Below are 20,815 nucleotides of genomic sequence, written 5' to 3' on the forward strand. Positions count from 1 at the left end.
GTATTTCTCAACCTTCTTGTGATCGAGCACCACTTGCAGGTCAAAAGTACAACAATACTGCATTTTGGCCGCTAATTTGTAGTAGTTGTATTTTATTTTAATTAGGGCAAAAATTATAATCAAGTTATATAGGTCGACTCTCTAAATTAAACGGTGAGCCTCTAGAATCAGGTTTTTGATGTGTGGCAACAATTGCAAATCACAGCTAATTAATTTTATACCAGGCAATTACCATTTTATGTGAAGTTAAAAATTAAAGTGAAAATCATTCAAGACCCCATTCATACCACCAGTGAAAGGCATACCACATTTCAGTTTCAGTGCCATAAGGCAGCAACAAAGACCTTCAATCACCTGCAGTCAGTTATGAGGGCTTTCTGTGAAGCCATGCTGGTGTTGTAAGGGCCAGCGCCCTGTGAGGCGGCCATACATTGCGTGGCTGCAGCAGCTGCATGCTTGCCAGCGCTCTCCAGGCGCTTTATGATCTTCTTCTTGAGGGCGTTAGAAGCCGCAGAGTTGGTGGTGCGGCGGACTGCATCTGCGGCATCCAGCAGCGCCTGTATCGAGTACCAACGTGATAAATTCGAGTAAAATTTTGAAAAATTAGCTATAATTTCATCAGCAAACATCTTTAACTGATAGACTCAACTAAGAAACTACACTAGTCTGACCTTCTGGCTCTGAGGATCATTGGGCGAAGCGGCGCAGGTCTTGGCGGCTTCCACGAGTCGCGTGGTGGCGTCGGCGAGCTGGCGGGCGGCGGCCAGGAAGCGGTGGTGCAGGTCATCATCGGCTGAATCGTTCGCCTGAACAGATATATTAATTTGATTTACTTTTTCCAGAAGTTGCTACTGTAACAGTAGTCCCTGAAAGGAACTACTGTTCCTTACATTGTTAGACAGCAGGTAGGTATGACCACACATGGATAGCGATTTGAAGTACCGGATGTATCTATAATTTGATATACTGTACTGTATGCACGTGTTATTTTCTATACATTGCATACCTGCTGTTTAATGTACTGTATGAGCGTGGTGGTAGCGGAGGCGAGGATCTTGGCCTGCCTGACCATCTCAGCAGCGTTGCCGTGGCTGGCGATGAGCTTGTCACTCGACGTCAGGATGATGTCTAGGGCCTCGTCGTGCTGCGTCACCTCGGCCTGGCCAGCAGTCCTCACGTGGTCCTGAAGCTGTCCTAGTGCTGTCTCCACGTCCTGGGCGGCATTCATGATACTGTCTTGAAGGTCGGGATCGTTGTTGGCATCTTGGCAGGCAGCCAAGAGCTCTTGCATAGCGCGTCCAACCTCCCTGCATGCGGCAGTGACTTGCTCCTTGCACGCCGGGTTGTCGAGTGTGGGGGCGACAACCTTGGCGCACGCGACGAGCTGCGAGGTGGCCAAGGCGCAAGCTGTGGCCGCTGTAATCACGCGGTTCTGCTTTTGTTCGTCAGGGCAGCGAGCGGCCACAGTCTTGGCACGCAAGATGAGTGCAGCGGTCGTGTTGGCGACCGCCTTGGCCAGGCCCAAGAGGAGGTCCTGACTCTGGTGGTGGTGGCCGGTCTCTATGGTGTTGAGTACAGCGCTGCTCGCCTCACCCACTTTAGAAGCAGCACCAAGCAAGTTCGGTCGCGGACCAGCAACCTGGACAACCACAGAACATTAGCATCATACTGATTGAGCCAAATTAATTCTTAAAAGTAAAAAGATTCACAACACAGAACAACATTCGCAATGGTCGCTATAACAAATTTTTTATCTTATTTATGTGAACAACACCACAGAGAAGCTCAATATTTACAGTAGTCTAAGAATGAAGATATTTTTGATCTTATCAAGTGAGTAGAACTTTACGCATTGAATTATAGCACTACATTGCAATGGTTGAGACAGCGAACTGACTGATGTGGGAGTTACCTTTTCAGGCTCAGCGGCCGAGAGGAGGTCGCTGAAGGCGTTGCAGAGGCTGCGCGTGGCCAGCAGGAGGCTGTTAGACTCGGAGTCTGTCTCGAGCAGAGCGGCGATCATGCGCACGCCCCGCGTCATCTCCGGCAGGTTGCTGGTGATCGTGTGCACGGCCGCGCCCACGGCAGTGTGGTCCACCTCGTCGTGCACCGCTACAACATCATTCATATTACTGTTCATAGCAAAACTGTTCAGGTATCAGACAATATGTTAGTGCTTTTGGTCGTAGAATAATTGTCGCTAATCTACAAGATTTCATGACGTAAAAGTCATTATAATACTTTGTAGAGTCGGGGTAGAGCAAAACAGTGCATTTTAATGTCAACTCGGATCTAGCATTTGGAAATTAATTATCATAACGCTTTTTGAGATCTGAAAATATGGTAAATGTTCAGTTAAAAAATGAAAAACTAATTGTATTGCATGCCAAGCCAGAGAATAAAAATGAAGAGAAACGGATAGTAACGAAAAGTTTTCACCGTTTTTTTTTTTTAACTTCTAGTGTATGAAGCTTGATGTTGACGTGCCGGTGGCACACAAGGGAGCACAAACACAAACCCCCAAAGATAAATAAACTTCGAGAACAACTTAATTACATTAGGTTTCGAGTAACGTATTTAAGACAGTGTGGAAGCTAGTTAAGGTTTGGGTATCTTAATTAATATCAGACGGAAGCTGAAAAGTTGTCCCTCGACCGTATTAATAGCGAAGAAAACGACGGTTTAGAGTTTCAGATAATAGTATTGAACCGTTACATACTTGACCATCAAAAAGATCACATTTCTCTCAGAAAGATCATAACTCCAGCATGGATAACTCACAAGAAGTAAGGGTGACGACCTCGGCGGTGGCAGCGTTCATGGCAGCGATCTGGGACGTGACGGTCTGCTTGCTGCTGTCCAGCGTGACTTGCTTCCAGCGCACGGACGCTGGATCAGAGCCCAGCTCAGGCAGCTCAGCTTTGGTGTCCAGCTCCTCTGTACACGTCGTGATTATCTCGCGTCCGCTCTCCAGCGTCGAGATGAGCGCGCGCTGAGGCTTGCTCAGCGTCACGTTTGTGATTTGCAGTTGCTGAGTCTGGACAAGAGGGGGGTTATGAGCAGGCGAACAATGTGTTATACGAACGCTGCATCTATTGACATTGTGCATGTATCATCAAAAGCTTTATGAGAGATTATAAAGTTGAAATAGTTATTGTTCATCATTGGAGCTCTAAACAATTTCATACATTAAAATTTTGTACAATGACGATGTATTTAAATATTTCTACATTTTAACTTGAATACAGCGTTTTGATATTAACATCTTACAATCATTTAGGGAATTAGTTCCTTGCTAAATACAATAAATCAACCTAAAACTCTAATGGAATCAAAGGCTTGTCAAGAAAGCAAGCACGAAGGTAAATATAAATAAATATTCACGAGGAAAAACAAGAAATTCGCAAGCCAGAACACGATTGCTTCTAATTAAGATGCAGCGCTACTCTGTTCATCTCGAGCGTGTCAACGTACTTGTAGTTTGAGCTTCCCCAAACGCGAGGCTTGCAATGAAAGAGAAAACCAGAGTGAAACAAATGCTAGGAACATAGCGTTGCTCGTCATGTTCGTCACTACGCTACTTAGAGCAACACAGGCAAACATTGCAGCGATCGAGACTTCCTCATTCAAAGCAGTGCACACTGCACAATTATCTATTATAATTAGTCAATAAATGAAATGGAAAGGGGAATTTGACAACTGGAGCAATAAAACCTAGCAATAAATAGCAGCCAATGTGAGCATTTTTTTCATCTGTTTGCATGAGTTGAAACTAGGAGGACAGTGTACATGACGCTCATTACTTATTATTACATTCATACTTGTTCAAAAAATGCGTGCTTTAAATGAGGAATTCATTCTTTGATTTCCTATAAGTTTACGAATAATTTAACCTTATTAGCATGGCAAATGGAGCACATTACCTTCCGTCGAAGCTGAGATAAAATATCAGAAAGCATGGAAGTTTTGAAGCCACGTGTACTGTTAGTAAGAAGGCACATGCAGATTCTTTACAGGACTGAGAACAAGGGCGGCAAGAAGCACTTAAATAAAGGTAACATTTGGAAAATCGTTAGTGAACGAGTGAACTAAAATAAAGGAGTAAAGAGAAACTTGGTTAGAGAAAAGTAAGAAAATTCAAAAGATTTTAATTGCAGCAAAATGAAAAGAGCATTTAAAACATCGCCGAGAAGCATGCTGAAAACGTTAACGGCGCTTCTATGAACACGAAACTAGTTATGTATTTAGCTACGTAAATCGACCGCGTTTCATGGGGATTCTTATTTTATTTTCATTTCTCATACACACCATGACTTTTCACCCGAATAGCAGATACAGAAAAGACATACATTTCTACTGCAAATCATACATCATCTTACGCATTAGTAGACGTTTCAAGGAATAAATATGTTGTTCGAGACGATTCAAGTCTTCTCGTCAGTTGAGAAGGGAATATAAATCGAGTCTTCCGCACACGCTGCTCGCAGAACGAACTTCTTAAATAATGTTTGATATTTAGTTAAGCACGGAATGATTTATTGTACAGGGTGCGGCGTGGGAACTTACTCTTTTAAAAAAATCACAAAGTAAAAAGTATTAAAGATAGCGTTTTAATTCTTTCTTTTTTACAAAGAGCTACATTTAAAGTTTCGTTGGGTTTACTTACAAGTTTAATTCTTGAATATTACATCTTGTAGGTGACCTCCATGCTGTTCAATACATTTTGTCAGACGAGATCACACTAGAAAAGTAGACAGAGACTGCGAACGCGCGCTCCTCTCTCGACCACTGCATGGTCGCAACTGAACTGAGTGGACGAAAAACTTCATAGCCCGCGCACCATATTGCGCATGGCGCCACCTTCCTAGGACTAATGGCCGCCACGTGGCGCGCAATTCAAATAAGTAAGTTCCCGCGCCGCACCCTGTAGAAGCATTACTGAAGACGACGAGTGTTAGTGCGATGCTGAAGCACTCCCAGGCAACACAGAGGGGAAAATGATGCCCCATACAAATCAAAGAATTTTCCCTCGTTAATGATGGTTAAATAAGCAGATAATTGTAAGCTTAATTAGTTAGTGAGATTGATGGCATTCTAGCGACCACCAAATTCAACGCCCCGAGAATATTCACACACAGCGTCTTAAATACGCGGGTTCAATAGCCGTATTTTACAAAGGACAAAATCTTAGGGGGAAATGGGGGGTGGGGGGCTCAGCTTACCGACGGGGGGTGGTGCGCCCTGTTGACCTGCCCCACGAACGCCCCCACCTTAGCGCCTGGTAAAGTTCCTCGGCTGATGTTCTGGGGACCTGCAAACACCCGACCATGGGGAGGGAAATTAAGGATGGGGAATGCGAGTGTTCAGGGGCCAGTTATTGAGCGTTGCGCGGTGCCACAAATCCCTCGGAGTGATGGAATTATTTCGAGTCTAGCTATTATGACGCGCTTACGAACGAGGTCGAGAAAACAAGCGCAAATTAGATACAAAAGCTTAAGAAAAGCTTTTATAGAAACTGATAGCTTTAAAATAATCTGATAGCTCTAAAAAATCTGATAGCTTTAAAAGAATTGATAACTAGCTAACTATAAAAAAATATTTATACGACCTAGACACTAGCAACAACGATGTTTAAGCGACGACACAACAATAACAAAACATGAAGCGATGCATAGGCTGTTCTGACAGGTTACTCACATCACGATCTGTTTACAGTATGGAACTAAAATGAAGTCCAGCCTTATTGCCGCATTAAGGCACTTCAGGCAATGAATGCATTAAAATAAGACTAGTCATAAATAACTAAACAGTTATGTGGCTTATGCTAACGATTGATAGAAATTGTCTAGTCATTCGTAGCTTGGCAGACCTCTCGATTAGATTCGTTTGCGATAATTACGTTGCGATAGAACATCTTTCGTGATAGTATAAAACGATGTCGTGTAAGGCATGAGCGTTCATATTAGTTTATTGAATACTCTATGAGATCCAGTAACTGTTGCCAATAATTCTGGCTTTCTGTTAATGTTCTTTTTCATGCGCTTAATCGAGCTACAGAAAGAAATTCAGTTGACAGTCACTCAGCCAAACTTCAGTCAAGAGTTAATCAGTCGAAGTACACTTAATCCTTTGAGAGTGCGTGGCTAATGGCACGTTCTTGTAATTGAACTAACGTCAATTTCTATAATTCTAGATTATGACCAATAATCACATGAAATAGCCTAATAATTCTATCGGATAATCCATAAGAGCTTATATAATGATAATATTAGGATGTTGTACGAGTTAAGGACCCATGAAGTAGCGACAATAGAGCTGGACCCGGCAGTGGCGCTTTAGAGTCGTGCTGCGGTCGATGCAAGCTCTGTCATGCTTAGCAACTTCATTCAGTATTTATTTCTTAAAATAACTATTCAATGGACTCTTGTACGCATATTCGTTACGGTTATGACACTCAGGAAACTAAATCGAGAAAACACATTTTGAACGATGTTAAAGATTCAAATTGTTCTGGAAAATGTTTACATTAATGTCAACTACGTAATATTTCGGTTCATAAAATTGCTTAAAAATGATATACAAATTCAAGTTCAATATTCATAGGTTTATGATCAATCTTTGGATCGCAAAAATTTAAGAAAGACAAGGAAAAATAAATATAAATTGATTCATTGAAAAATGAGTAGGTAATTTATAGTTGATCGCTTAAAATGTTAGTTGATAGTCACCATTAGCGCCGGGTATCATAATGCCAGGCTTGGACAGAGACTCGACGTCAGAGTGAAGGTGGTGGCCGCTCTCCTGGTGCTGGATGATGGTCGCCCTGGTCAGAGGCAGGGCAGGTTACAGCTCGGTATTTAGTCGCGAGGAAAGCTAATACAATAATATAACAACTCTACAGTTCGTTTACTTAAAATGCTTGAATGATCTGGGGCTTACGCTGTTTGTGTGTTAAAGTATAAAAGGGTTTTCTCACAAAGCACTTAAAGTAGAAATGGGTTTTCTCACATGCCAATGAAATATAATTATATTCGTTAAACCGAATAATTGAAATTCTGCAAAAGAATGATATGAATAAATGATACCATTCACTAGCTCGAAATTATTGGCATTATCTTATGAGCGCAAATGATAAATCTAAACTTCGGGGAGCGACAATGATTTCGTACGCACTTGTTGGGGGCGACATTGTCTTCCAACATGGCGCTGCCGTCGTCCCCCTCGATGCCGATGTGGTCAGCAGCGTTGCGCTTCTTCAAGATGATGTCGATGTAGCCAGCGATGAGGGCTGATATCTGCTCTCCCTCCGGCGTCTGTACCGAGTAGTACGAGTCCGAGTAGTCGCCGAAGTCTGCATGTGAAGCAATCAAAATCAGAGCAGAACTAGAGCAACGAATTCATACACCCTTTCCCTTTCATACTATACACGGAAATAATAATGAGTGAATACAACTGAATATTGCGTAGTGTCAGCATTTAACAGGCAATGTTGTCCCGTCACCAGTTCACAATCACACGTTCACTTGGCCGATATAGAGCAGATTTTCACAACCAGTTGCTTGTCGTCAATCGTTTCGAACCTCCAACTCACTGCTCCAATCTTTTATGATCTAACCACTCGGTCACCGCGAGCTTATTAACAATCGAGCATAGAGAACGCAGCCTTCAAATTAAATTAATTAAATCAGACCACAGCTGAACGTACCGAGAGTGAAGGTGTTGGGAGAGGCCGCCCATCGTCGCACGGTGGTCAGGGGCCACGTCTTCATGATCTCCTTAGTCTTTTCGTCGAGCCTGAGGACGTTCTCCTTCGTCACCCCCAGCAGGCGAGGCGTCAGTTTGTTCTTGCCCTTCATCTTCTCTTTGACGAGGAAGAAGGTGGTGCCGTAGGTCGACAACGAGCGAGCCAGTTCCACGTAGTCTACTTTGGCCTGGAAGCATAAAAACGTTGTTAAATTGCTGCGGACAATCCGGGGAAAAACATACTACATTAAATAACGCGAACATTTATTAAACTCTTGATCAAAGGATGGAAATAACTCACATCGAGCTCGCTTTTGTGTTTACACTGCGCGTGGAAGCGGTAGATTTTCTTCTCCACGCCCTTGGTTTTGACGTAGCTCTGCGGCAACAGCTCCTTCAGGCTGTGCAGGAACAAGAAACAATTACAATTGCTTCAAAATGATAGCAGTACTACAGGTGAGACAACTTATCAGTTACGCTAGCTATAACAAAAACATTGTTCGGCCGAAAATATCATAGAAAACAATTGGTACAATTATTACTTTTTCCAGCGATCTGCGAGTGAACGTCAACACTGCCAACATACGACACTTAACATTTATTCATGTGTCACATCAGATCGTTGTAAAAAAAGTAACTGAATGTAACCAAAAACTGGTTCCCAAAAAGTATGAAATTATATATAGCTTCAAGCGGTCATCGTGCAGTTTCACATATGTTCAAGAAACGTTTACAGTAAAAACTCTGCATACATTCATAGAGCAAGATTTATTTGACGAACATGTTCATTAAAAACTGTTTACTTCCATACACTAGGATCAATTCATGACACACAGTGACGGGTAAAACTATGCATACTTTCATAGAGCAAGATCAATTCTATGAAAATGTTCAATAAAAACTGATTACTTCCAATAGACCAAGATCAATTTATGGAACACAGTGACGTAAAACTCTGCATACTGTCATAGAGCAAGATAAATTCGATGAAAATGTTAATCACAAACTGTTAACTTCCATAGACAAATATCAATTCAAGGCACACAGTGACGGGTAAAATTCTGCATACTTTCATAGCGCAAGGGAAGCACTCACTCGAGGAAGCCGGCGCGGTGTCTGTTCTCGTCGTAGTCGCCGAACTGAATCTGGCACTGAATGCCGGCGAACTGACACGCCGTCTCCAGGGGCACTGGGTGAGCTCCTCCAACGATGGCGTCGCGGCACTGCAATATGTGACTTTATTAGTTTTCATTAAGTAAAGAAATACATCATAAATTCTAGTCTAAATTCAAGTTCTTGATTTCGTACGGACTTTAACAAGCCAAATCATTGTTAAAGATGTCAATCATCGTTCTTTGACTTGCGTTTCAATTAGAGGGAGTAACCTATGCTACCACACATTCTATCTATGCATGGACTATGCCAGAAGGCCAAATTCAATGTTGTTTGTACGCTAACCCGACATCAGGACAATTAAATGTGCTTTACACTCAACAGCTAGACAAGATGATCATTCAAACCTTTGATTTCATTAACTTATCTTGAGACGGAATTCTTACATAATTGTTTGCGATTCTAGAAATATGTACTTGCCTCAAACATACCACGTCATTGAAAACCTTTAGCTCGTAAACTAATACTATGTAAAGTTTTTTGTGTGGCTGTAAAAATTAGATGTAACAATAAAGTAACACCTCACAAAAAAACACAGAAGATGGTGAGCGTGAGCTGACCTGTACGTAGAGGAGGTTCAGCTGCACGGGGTCGCTCGAGGTGATGTTGCGGTCCGAGAAGAAATACTTGCGCTTCAGCAGCACCGTCTCGTTCTCGGTGATGCCTTGTTCTCTCAGCGTCTTGCCGTGGTCCAGCCAATTAACTGATCACATATAAATAATATCTTAATATACGTAAACATATCAAAACTATTCCACTACAAATACAACACACTGTGCGTGATCTTTACATATAGTTGGTTTAAACTCCGGTGACATCAATATACCCTTGTAAGAAAATAAGGATGGAATGAAATACCACGTGTAAGAAAATGAGGAGATGCATGCTCATTGTACCGGCTTGTTCCGAAAAAGCTGTGTTAAACGACCCTGTCTTCCCATGTGATGTTAAGGATGCGGTGGAACCACTCTAGGCGGTTTTCCTGTTTAGCGTACGTGGTCCAGGTTTCGCCGCCATACAGAAGGGTACTAAGGATGCATGTCTGGACTTGTCTGGTACACTTCAAACTTGGTGTTTTGCATTATCCGCTTGATTGACCCTTTCTTTCAGTCTGCCCATCACACATGCCGCTTGGCCATCCTCTTGTCAATATCGCTATCGACGGTCAAGTTGTTGCTGATGTTAGAGCAAAGGTAGGTGGAATGCTCGGCGACTTCGCGCTGTTCACCGTCAATGGTGATAGATGGTGGCGCTAAAAAGTCCTGACCCATGAAGTTGGTATTCCTGATGCTGATTGTCAGGCCGAACTCCCTGCAGGCGTTGGCAAAGCAGCCGATCAGCCTTTGTAGAAACTCTTCGGCATGGGAAGAGAGAGTTGTATCATCAGCAAAAAGCAACTCTCTGATGAGGACAGTGCGGACCTTTCTTCTTGCTCTCAAACGAGCCAATAGTTTACCATCACTTCCGGTATGCAGATGGATACCCAAAGTGGAGTCCCTAAACGCAAACTTGAGCAACAGCGAGGAGAAGATGCCGAAGAGAGTAGGGACCAAGACTCAGTCGTGTATTAGTCAGCCCGTAGTGACGTAAGAGTTTCGCCCAAGGAGGAATTTGGCGGCCTAGAGCCCGACAGTACCGCACTTCACCGATAGTATCAGCGTTCAGCTGATACAGCACTTATTAGCAATACTGAAAAAACTTGTGCAATACCGTACTTAAAACACATTAGCAAAACATCTATAGAAAAAGGAACTTTAGTCAAATCTTAGGGTCGTAAACCCGCTTTTAATATGCAGAGGGGTTAGTAAAAAGTGGTAAAAGGAACAGTGAAAATTTCCTTCAACTAGTTGAACTAGCTGCATTATATACCCAAAGCTCATTTAAAGCTAGTAGTTCATAGAGTAGAGCAACCGGCGCTCATTGGGTATATTGGGAACCTGGCTACTCATGCAGGTAGCGAGGATTGCCCGCCGTTCCTATGGAATCACGGTCCATAAAAGAGAAGTCAAATTTAGAGACGAGTTTAACATACGTAGATATGCTTCTCATGTGCAACTTGTAAAGAAACCGCAATAATATCTGCTCCTCACAATTGCGCCCACGAAACCAAGAGAGACTGCATACATTCAAGCAAACTCGCACACTTAAATATCATCTAAAAGTATATTAAAGACACGACTTCTTCCACTATTTTTTGCCGCGGCTAAGCTTATGAACAAACCAAGGACTACTACACACAGGACATGCATAGCCTATGTCCAGCCTCTGCTAGCAGAGGCGATCGCCTACACTATGAAAATGCTGTTGTTTTAGTGGCATCAACAAATGATATGCCCATAATTGTTTCATACAATAGTATTACAATGTGTGTAGTAGTCCTTGGTCAGAACCATAGACTTTTTGCCAGTTTTACACTAAAACAACAGCATTTTCATAGTGTAGGCGATCGCCTCTGCTAGCAGAGGCTGGACATAGGCTATGCATGTCCTGTGTGTAGTAGTCCTTGGAACAAACATATTTTTACCTACACAAGAAACTCATCTCATCAATATACCACATGTAAAAAATGAAACTCAGTGAGTGACAGAGAGCGCATTTTCTCGTCGATGAAAACGTGAAGTCACGGACGGACGGACGGACAGACCGACAGACGGACGGACATGGCGAGCACAATAGCGCCTTTTTTCCATAAATGAGAAAATGCGCTAAAAATGAGCAAATATAAATGAGAAAATGCGCAAAAATGAGCCGAAAGACCAAGGCATACTGATGACACATCTCATTACTCACTCTCATCATCAGTTTTGAGCTTCTTCTTGAGGTTCTCCATCTTAATATCTCGCTCCTTGTCCCCGTCCTTGATCTTCCTCTTGAGCGTGAGCGTGCCGTAGTTGGGCTTGTGCTCCAGCTCCGGCGGCTCGGTCTCGTTCACGAGACTGTATTCTTCGTGGTTCATGATACCTGCGAGCAATAAAGAGTTGACATTGTACATATACCTACATATATTATATGATATAAAACAAATCTTGTCGGTCTGCGTGTTCATCACCATATAATAATTCCGATTGAAACAAGCATCATTTTTTTCAAAATTTTGCAATTAGATTAATAACCTCGTGATTCTAAGGTTACTGCCACATTCACAAACAATCAGGCATTTTGAGCATGGAAAGTTTGTTTGAAATTTAACGAAACGGAAGCAATTCAAGGGAATGGAAGCAATTCAAGGGAATGGAAGCAATTTAACGGAACGGAAGCAATTCTAACCAATTTTAGTGCAGATGTTGACCATGAGGTGCGCCACGAGGGCGCTGTCGTCGACCATGAGCGTCTTAACAGCGCCGTCGAGCATGCGCACTTTAAGCTGGCGCATCTTGCGACGATATTGCACGTTGTCGTTCGGCTTCACGTTGTAGAAGCTCAGACAGCGCGTCGGCTCCATCCATACTCCCGAGTTGTCTTCGCCAGGTATGAACAGCCCGTAGTCTTTCGCTGCGATCAAAATATGACATTTTACTCAAAGCTATATTAATCATATCAAATTACGTTATTTTGATACTCAAATTACGTTATATATTACATATATCCAACAGAGACGAGCTCATCCAAACAAGAGTTTGTAAGTAATAAATTTTTCAAGTAACTCGTAACAGTAAAATTTTTACTCTCACTTTTCATGGGCTTGAATTTTATGTTTTAATTAAAAGCTACGTGAATTCTTGCTAGCTAAGTAAGCTAACTGTTCAGAAGTTTAAAGTACCTAGCCCAAGGTTAGTGTCGGTGATCTTCTCCCTGATGACCTTGCAGGCATCGTAGGCTGTGGTGTTCAGGAAGAACTGAATGACTTTTGTGACGCTTTGCTCCGGCACGTCAACCTTCAGCGATATCGCAGTCATGGCGCCGGTGGATGGCACGATGTTGGCAGATAATTGCACTTGACTTCACTGCAACACGGCCTTACCTGCGCACAGATAGACATCGTTAAAATAAAATACAAATTAATGAATGCAAATTTTAAATGATGTAATGTAATATTTAAATGACAGAAATTTAATACGCTTTCTAGAGCATCGAAAGAAAAAATTGACACAGAAAAAGCGCAAAATGCGACTTATATTTATCCATATTGATTGTCAGACTTCCAGAAAATCGACAATAATTCCTGTAGATGAATGAGCGAACAGAAAGCTAACAGTAGTCAGGTAGTCTTCTCAAACCAAGCGTGACACTAGGGTCTACATTAACAGGAAAATCACAAAAAAACGTTTCACTGCACCTTTTATCATATATAACTTTATGATTTATTAACTCAAAATATTTTCATAGACCAATTTTTCAATTTTTATTTTCACGTATCCAATAAATCATAGGAATAAACATGTACAGGAAAAAAGACTTTAAGCGAAGTTTTACACCGAAAGCGCCGTTATTCAGTGAATGCTGCAATTAGACTAGCGTCATGTGGAGCGGCCAGCAGGCTACCAATCAAGTGGAATCAGCCGCTAAGGCCCCCGGTGTCGGAACGTATTAGGGACCCAAAAAAATTGTCTTCAAGCACTAAAGTTTTAAGCAAGAAAATAGGACTTGAATCTCCTTGAGTTCAATTACACAAGATTTACGGCAATGTAAGCCAAAGTAAAAAGTAAGCGAGCAAATTTGCATACTTATCACTTCGCAATTCCTGCCCAAATTTGATTTAAATGAGTGAATGTATAATTTGGATGCCAAATCGTTCATGTTTTGTGAATGAAGTGTTGCTGGAGCATACAATTTGTGAGGGAACTGATTAGAATGTTCCGAATAAACGTATAAAAATTATCAAAATAGTGAAGACAGGATACGATTGTCACCAGCGCCACGATATTTTAATGCCGGATATGATAGCGTTGTTCAAGAACAAATTCATGGCTAACTGGAATAGTTTTTTCACAGTAAACAAAAATTTGTGTAGGAATCACACAAGATTTGTAATTACCACGTCACAGTCAATAGAATAAAACTAAATATTGTATTTTCATCACGACGAAAAACTTTGAAGGAATTGGCGAAGATCAGATCAGAACATCGCCGAAAATGCATGGAAAAGAAGTTGATAAAAAAACGAGTGATATTTTACCAAAAAATATTATTTATCAAAATTTTTTCCTTGGGCAAAATCTGAAGCGTAACTATAGCTAACCAATAAAATGCGTGGATAAATTTTCAAGGAGCCTTGCAAAACATTCAAACAGAGAACGGAAGAGAAGTATATAAAAATGTTAGCAAAATGAGAATTATGTACAATGCACGTCTACTGTAAAAGCAGTGATCCAACAAAAAGTTTTCATAGAAAATAAATCCTCGTCAAATTTTGGGCAATCAATAAATTTTTGGTGAAATAAATAATATCTCAAATTGCCAATTAATCGACGCCGGTAATAATAACAAATGAATCGAGAGTCGGTGAAAAAATATGGGAATATATAAGAATTAAATAATAATAAAAGATAACAATAAAGGAATAAAAAAATACGAATTACAAAATTATTTCCAGTCAGGATCGCATAACAGGAAATCAAACAAGTTTAAAATTAAATCCCTCGCGTTACTCTTAAATACGAGCCATGATATAAAAGGTATTAGAGAACGAGATTTCCCGTGTGATAAGATACGACATAGCATTTCAGATAGAAAATAATAATATTATTTCAGTTAAGAAATAATAAATAACAATTCACATTGACGTCCAATGCAGCCCCCATTTGAAGTATGCAGTCAAAAATTCGGTTTTCACGACATTATAGCTGGGAAGCTAACCTTATTCCATCATCGGCTACTAACCGTGCATTTAAAGAATTAAAAAATGCATATCATTACTCACCCGTTCAGTGCACAGAAGACTCAACAGCTTCAACCAGATCGAGGGTAGTTAGCGCAAGGCAATTTAAGGCCTACCAAGCGTCAGCGAGAGCTGCTCTCAGTCTAGGCAACACAATCACTATCTCGATAGCAAACGTAGGCCCATGGCGGCATAGGCCGACGCCCTGGCGCCGTCCAGCATTTAGAGTTAAGGGGAGTCCAGCTCCGCTGAGACGATCGCATGGCGACCAGTACATGCTACAGTGAATATGGCTGTAATTATGGACAATGTTCTAATAGTAAGTCTGAGCTTCTAATTGGTAAAATAATTTCGTAATAGAGAACATCGTCGTGAAAAATGACTAACTTGGTCAAAGATTTAGCGATCGTTGGCTGGACTGAATGACTAATTCTATCGCAAGTTTCTGTACTTGTTCCAGTCAGTTGTGGGTTAACTGGAGTGTCCACAAAAATGTATGAATGTGCTCAGGACGGCTATTTTACTATCAAGCTAATACAAAACGTAACAAAATTGAATTCAGTATTCTGAACAACATTTGCATAAAGTTTTCTTGTGAGAATTGTCCTCTCAGAGCCACGATGAGATTAGTGAATTGGCTTAATGGTGAATCGTTTGCTCATCGTCCTTTATTAATCCTATGTAAGTTCTCTTAATTTACGCTCAATATATCAGCTGAAGGACTAGACCGAAATGAACCGAAATGGAACACTGTTTACAGCTAACATTTTATCTGTACTTAAGAAGGAACTGGTAATCCGAATGAGTTACAATTCTCTCGGTGTGTTTTAAGTTAGGGAACTGATGTAGCGAGGCGAGTTATGGTTACAATACGGAGGCCGGCCTCGACTCGCAGGGCTGAGAACTCGTATTGAGCTCGGAGAATATAAAAAAAATCGGTTATAGACGGAAACGCATAATGTCCGAAATTTGAATTCGCGATTGCAAAAATACGTCAATAGAGCCATGAACAAATAAGTTAATTTGAAAGGATCAACTCGAATTGAATACGCGCAGTAAGAGAACACTGGTAAGTTGGACGACCGCATTGCAAAATTATTCTAGCAAATGAAATTACAATAGGCGACAGTATCTCCTCATTTTATCTAAGGAAAAATAATTAAAACATAATCAGTGTTTTCCTCGACCAGACTTGCGTTAAATACCACGAAATAAATATCTGTTCAAAATATCACTCAAGAAAAGCACCAATCAGGATTTTTTTTGCCACGGCACAAATATCACACAGGTCACGAGGGAAGGTCAGGTTCTAGGTAAGGATCAAGGAGGATCGGGTCAAGAGCGATGCTGGGGTCAGGAGTGTGCAGGCGGAATTGTAGTTAAGGATCAAGGTGTAGGTAATTGTAGGTGAGGATTAGGGTGTAGGTAATTGTCGTTAAGGATCAAGGTGTAGGTAATTGTAGTTGGGGATAAAGGTGCAGGTAATTGTAGTTAAGGATTAGGGTGTTGGTAATGAACATTATTTAGAGGGTATGTGAATACCCAGAGGTATTTACAGACTGTAGGTTAAAAACTGAGAATAAGAGAAGGATAACGATGCAGTAGGAATAGGAAGTTAGGATCTAAATTCGGATAAAAAGGTAAGGTGATAAGCAAATGTATTCAATTAAGGATTCAGGAGGAATTCACAAAGGGGATATTTGAGGGAATTATAATTAATAGAAACATTTCTATCATTGAAACAAGCAACGATGCTGTTTCTAATTCATAAAAGTGGATCAATTAGCGTTAACAAATACGAGGCGCCGAGGTAGCGACAACTGAAACCTTGTCATGCAGGGTATCGGTGTCCGAGTACAGGCAACGTATGGAGCGTGTCAATTAGCAGTGAAAAATGGAATGTCGCCGCTGCTACACGACACGATAGAAGGGGGTGCCGTGCATACAAAGTGTGGTCACGCTCAAGTGACGAGTACAAATTAGAATTAGTTACAGCAAACTTTGCGGGAATTACATTTGGTTGCAATTTGTACGTCTCCAGTAGACACGCAATATTGGTACATTAAATCATATGGAACGCGAATTAAATCGTGTAAAACTATCACTCCTTTGAAAGACTTTACTCAACTGTTAGTCGCATTTTTAACACGTAGTAAAAATATGCAGGCTGATAAGACCTTTTTCGAACTACATGTATGATGGGAATGTTAGCCTGAGGTGAGCAATACTAATGGAAGATTACTCGCAAAAGTCAAGTGTGGAGGACGAAGTGTGGCGTGTGAGCGTATGTGAGGCGCAAGTGAGGGTGTAGAGCGAGGGTTGCTCTGCAAGACCGAGTGAGGGGAGAAGCGGCGACGCGCCAGGCCAGACTGGGACTGCGGGACTGTGCAGCGCGGGACCTCGGGACGCCACTTGAGGGAGGGACAACGAGGTTCAGGAGGAGAGGGAGTTCTTGGCGGGGCGGGGAAGGCGAGCAGACGGAAGGGGAACAGGGGGAAGGTGAACAGACGGAAGGGGGAACAGGAGTGTGTGACGGTCAAATAAAAAACTGCTGCTCCAGCAGCAGGGCTGCTCGAGGAAACGACCGACGGCTTCTAGTGGCGGTAGAACAGCACCATGCAATTAGGAGCGTACTGCAGTACTATCAGATTATCATACGCTGTTGAAAAATATTTACAGATGAAATAGAACTTCAAAGGACATGAATTTTTGGGCTTACGTCCTCTAAATAACTGAATTAATTGAGAAGCGCAGTCCGTTTAGTCAACAAATGAAGACTAATTCAGCGAAACAACACAAGAAACATATCCGGAAAACATTAATTTTCAGTAATCATTCAATGTGACGATTCTGTCACTGAATTAAAGCCGGTAGTATATAATTCACTGAAATTCAGGAGATGACGTATGAAATAAAAAATGTATCATTTTGAAACAAGAATTGGGGAAAGTCTTGTCTCAACGCGCGATAAATTAGACAGAGCTAATAAATGCACATTTAAAATTGAATGTCATAAGTTAAATCATGTTGTTTCAATATCAGGTTGTAAATGCCACGCAATTTGGAAGTGCATTAGAGACGCAGCACAAAGATCTGCACTGATATGCTGGTCGCGCTGCCAGCACGGACCAGTGAGCCTCAGCAGCAAGCAATAGAGCGAGGCTAGTGATAGATGTTATCATCGGGTAAGAAATTCCCGTCGGAAGTAAGATCGGCCATAAATCATTCCTGCTCGCTAGTGAAGTTGGGAGTGTCGATTTCTTGCCTGTTTTGTATAATTTTGAATATAAATTTCCGACTTATGTATTTGAACGAATAGCTTATGAATAGAATAAAATTCAAGCTTTCTTCCATAATTCTAGAGTTGTTACTCAAATAGAAATGATGAATTTTTATACAAAGCAAAGACCAGACGAGTGGTTAGGTTGACTCCAATATTCATGTGCAGATTTAAAAAAATGTAATCCAACACAAGCTTTTGAAATTCTAGAAAATAAACGTCAACCTTTACGGCATCATTGAAAGCGTTTTAGCAACGGCTTCACATTTAACGGCGCCCTCGAGCGAACTGTTAGTAAATAGTACATGTAGAGTTATGATGGATTGTAGGCATACCGCATGAAGAGGAGAAATGTGGAGAATGAAGAAAAACAACAGAGAACGAGGGTATAAGAGTGCGGAAATGAACAGGAACGCAGTGTATAGGAAAGGCAGTAATGTGAGGGAAAGAAGAGAGGGCGGCTGAAAGGAGCGGACGCCGGTTGCGAGGGCGAGAGGCCGTGGTCGTCCGTCAGTGCAGCGCGAGGGGAAAGGAGCAGCAGAAGCAGCAACATTTTCTCAGGAGCAGTTCCCTGATAGTAATTGCGTTTCCTTGAACAGAACAAAACACTAAAAGATGCTCACCGCCAGCCTGTCTTTTCACCCACCCTCGTGCTTCCAGAACACGAAAAAATAATCCAGCAAGTGAATTAATAAGAAAAGCTAGGAAGGCGTGGTCACGCTGGCGACAGCCGCTCATTGGCGGAGCGGCCGAGGACGTCTGGCGCCGAGAGCGCCGTGCCACCCCCGCGCCCTCAGCCCAGCGCGCTCATTGGCACACGAATTTTGGATTTTGCTACAGCGGCGCCAACACAAATTTGGAACACATTACCTCGACTGGCTGTGTCATCACTAGTGATGATAACCAATAGGGTACACTACTAGTGATATTACTAGTGATTATGACCACTGGGGCACACTAGCAGTGGCATCACTAGAGATGATAACCACCAGCACACACTAGCAGTGGCATCACTAGTGATGATAGTCGCTAGCGCACACTAGCAGTGGCATCACTTGAGATGATAGTCGCTAGCGCACACTAGCAGTGGCATCACTAGTGATGATAGTCACTAGCGCACACTAGCAGTGGCATCACTAGTGATGATAGTCACTAGCGTACACTAGCAGTGGCACCTCCAGTGATTCAGACCACTGGAGCACGCTAGCAGCATGACTGGTAACGCTAGTCACTAGCTTACACCAGCTGCGCTTAACTCACCTGGCAATAATAGTTAAACTCATTCACCAGCTGAATTTAACCTGACGATGCTGCAATTAACGATGATAGACGATAGACAGTAACACTTAATAGCTGCGTTTTTCACCACTATGATAACCAATAGGATTTGTCGGTTACGCCAGGAAACACAACAATTATGTTCGTGATACCCAAACAGTGAGCCAGATAATTCACATTCATTAGTTACAAGACCTACAAAGCTCACCTTATATTTAATATGGAGACGTGCTACACTCGATAGACGTTGTGACCGTTGCGAGCGTCAGCACTGTTCCTGCGTCCCTGCACACAAAAAGTCCAGGGCTCAACAAGACGGCAATGTTAATTAATTAATTATATTAAATTTCAATTAACACCAGGAACCGTTCTATCGAAAGTCGCTTATAAGTTCACGCAGCGAATTACGTAATCGAAGTGGTTAATATATACATGTAGCGGCTTAAGTACACGTAGCGCCCGATTTCTCGTCTGTAATTGGTGGGTTCAGCTTGAGAAGCGGCCAGTGATTGGCTGAACCCATCGTCTTAACATGTAGGAACACCTGAAATACTTTTCAATGTATGGTAACATAACACATACGAAGAATTATTTCACACCGCCTTAATGTCTCTATCCCCAATACAAAGCGCCATCAGCACAACATTATATTGTTTACAACGCGAGTCCCAATGTGTAGAGGGTTAAATTGCACTCCTCTAGCCTCAACGCTCACCAGAGGGACAACTACCCTCCCAAGACATCTGACGTTGAATCAACGTTGTTCCAACGTCGTTTGCATGGTGCGCCAACTCCCCATAGGGACAGCCAACTCTACAGCCCCGCACAACATCCTGTCACCCGAAACACTCCTGGCATTGCCCGCGTTTTCACCTCGCCCCCATCGAGGGCGACAACGCAGTTACGTTGGCAAACGCTGACCAGGTTATGTAGATATATTGATAACAAATTTAATAACATCAAGCCACAAATAACCAATTGAATGTCCGATAACTGGCTAGGCTATAAATAATATTTTGAAACCAAAATTCCTTTAAAGCATTAAATTCCGGGAAGCATTAAAAGACAGCGGACAAAAACGACAATAAAGGTCAGGAAAAAAACGAAATATAATTTAGTCTCCGAAGATAACTTCTAAACGTACCCAATGGTTTCCAATTCCTTAATATCACAAGTTTATTTAGGTAAAATTTGTTCAGTGCCGTACGTGATGTGGCCACGAAGTTGCCACCGCAGCCTTTACGACTCGGAAAATTACTTTTCGATTGACCAACACCAGCGAAAAATTCGACTCGTTGAAATCAAACAAGAAGAAATGTAAATAAAATTCATTTTTAGCCATCAATTTATACAAATTACATTTTGCCATACTATAATGATAGGATGATAGGATAACATTAACACTTGAATAAACACTTGAAGCATACAGTTTCGAAATCTATAGGAGTATATTCAGAGCAGATACTGAGCGTAATCTGTTCGGTACAGGTGCGGCACCTGAAAGAAGCTATCACAAGAGGATA

General features: G+C 41.8%; 1 protein-coding gene across 4 annotated transcripts in view; it reads right to left on the reverse strand.

Moving 5' to 3' along the window:
• Window positions 1–20,815, reverse strand: part of LOC108678172 (talin-2) — a 70,476-nt gene that overhangs the window by 22,002 nt on the left and 27,659 nt on the right. For all 4 annotated transcript variants that reach the window (XM_018166524.2, XM_018166525.2, XM_018166523.2 and 1 more), the window contains exons 2-17: window positions 19,501–19,577; window positions 12,677–12,877; window positions 12,184–12,408; window positions 11,707–11,877; window positions 9,477–9,619; window positions 8,839–8,966; window positions 8,045–8,144; window positions 7,706–7,931; window positions 7,174–7,351; window positions 6,729–6,823; window positions 5,223–5,311; window positions 2,782–3,037; window positions 1,913–2,112; window positions 1,007–1,639; window positions 672–806; window positions 355–557 (exon numbers count right to left, since the gene is read on the reverse strand). In XM_018166524.2, the coding sequence (XP_018022013.1) occupies window positions 355–557; window positions 672–806; window positions 1,007–1,639; window positions 1,913–2,112; window positions 2,782–3,037; window positions 5,223–5,311; window positions 6,729–6,823; window positions 7,174–7,351; window positions 7,706–7,931; window positions 8,045–8,144; window positions 8,839–8,966; window positions 9,477–9,619; window positions 11,707–11,877; window positions 12,184–12,408; window positions 12,677–12,812 (2,918 nt within the window). In that variant the 5' untranslated portion in view covers window positions 12,813–12,877; window positions 19,501–19,577. The remainder of the gene's footprint in view (window positions 1–354; window positions 558–671; window positions 807–1,006; window positions 1,640–1,912; window positions 2,113–2,781; window positions 3,038–5,222; window positions 5,312–6,728; window positions 6,824–7,173; window positions 7,352–7,705; window positions 7,932–8,044; window positions 8,145–8,838; window positions 8,967–9,476; window positions 9,620–11,706; window positions 11,878–12,183; window positions 12,409–12,676; window positions 12,878–19,500; window positions 19,578–20,815) is intronic.

This window comes from Hyalella azteca, unplaced genomic scaffold (assembly GCF_000764305.2).
Source record: "Hyalella azteca isolate HAZT.00-mixed unplaced genomic scaffold, Hazt_2.0.2 contig2554, whole genome shotgun sequence".
In the NCBI taxonomy this organism is placed as follows: Eukaryota; Metazoa; Arthropoda; class Malacostraca; order Amphipoda; family Hyalellidae; genus Hyalella; species Hyalella azteca.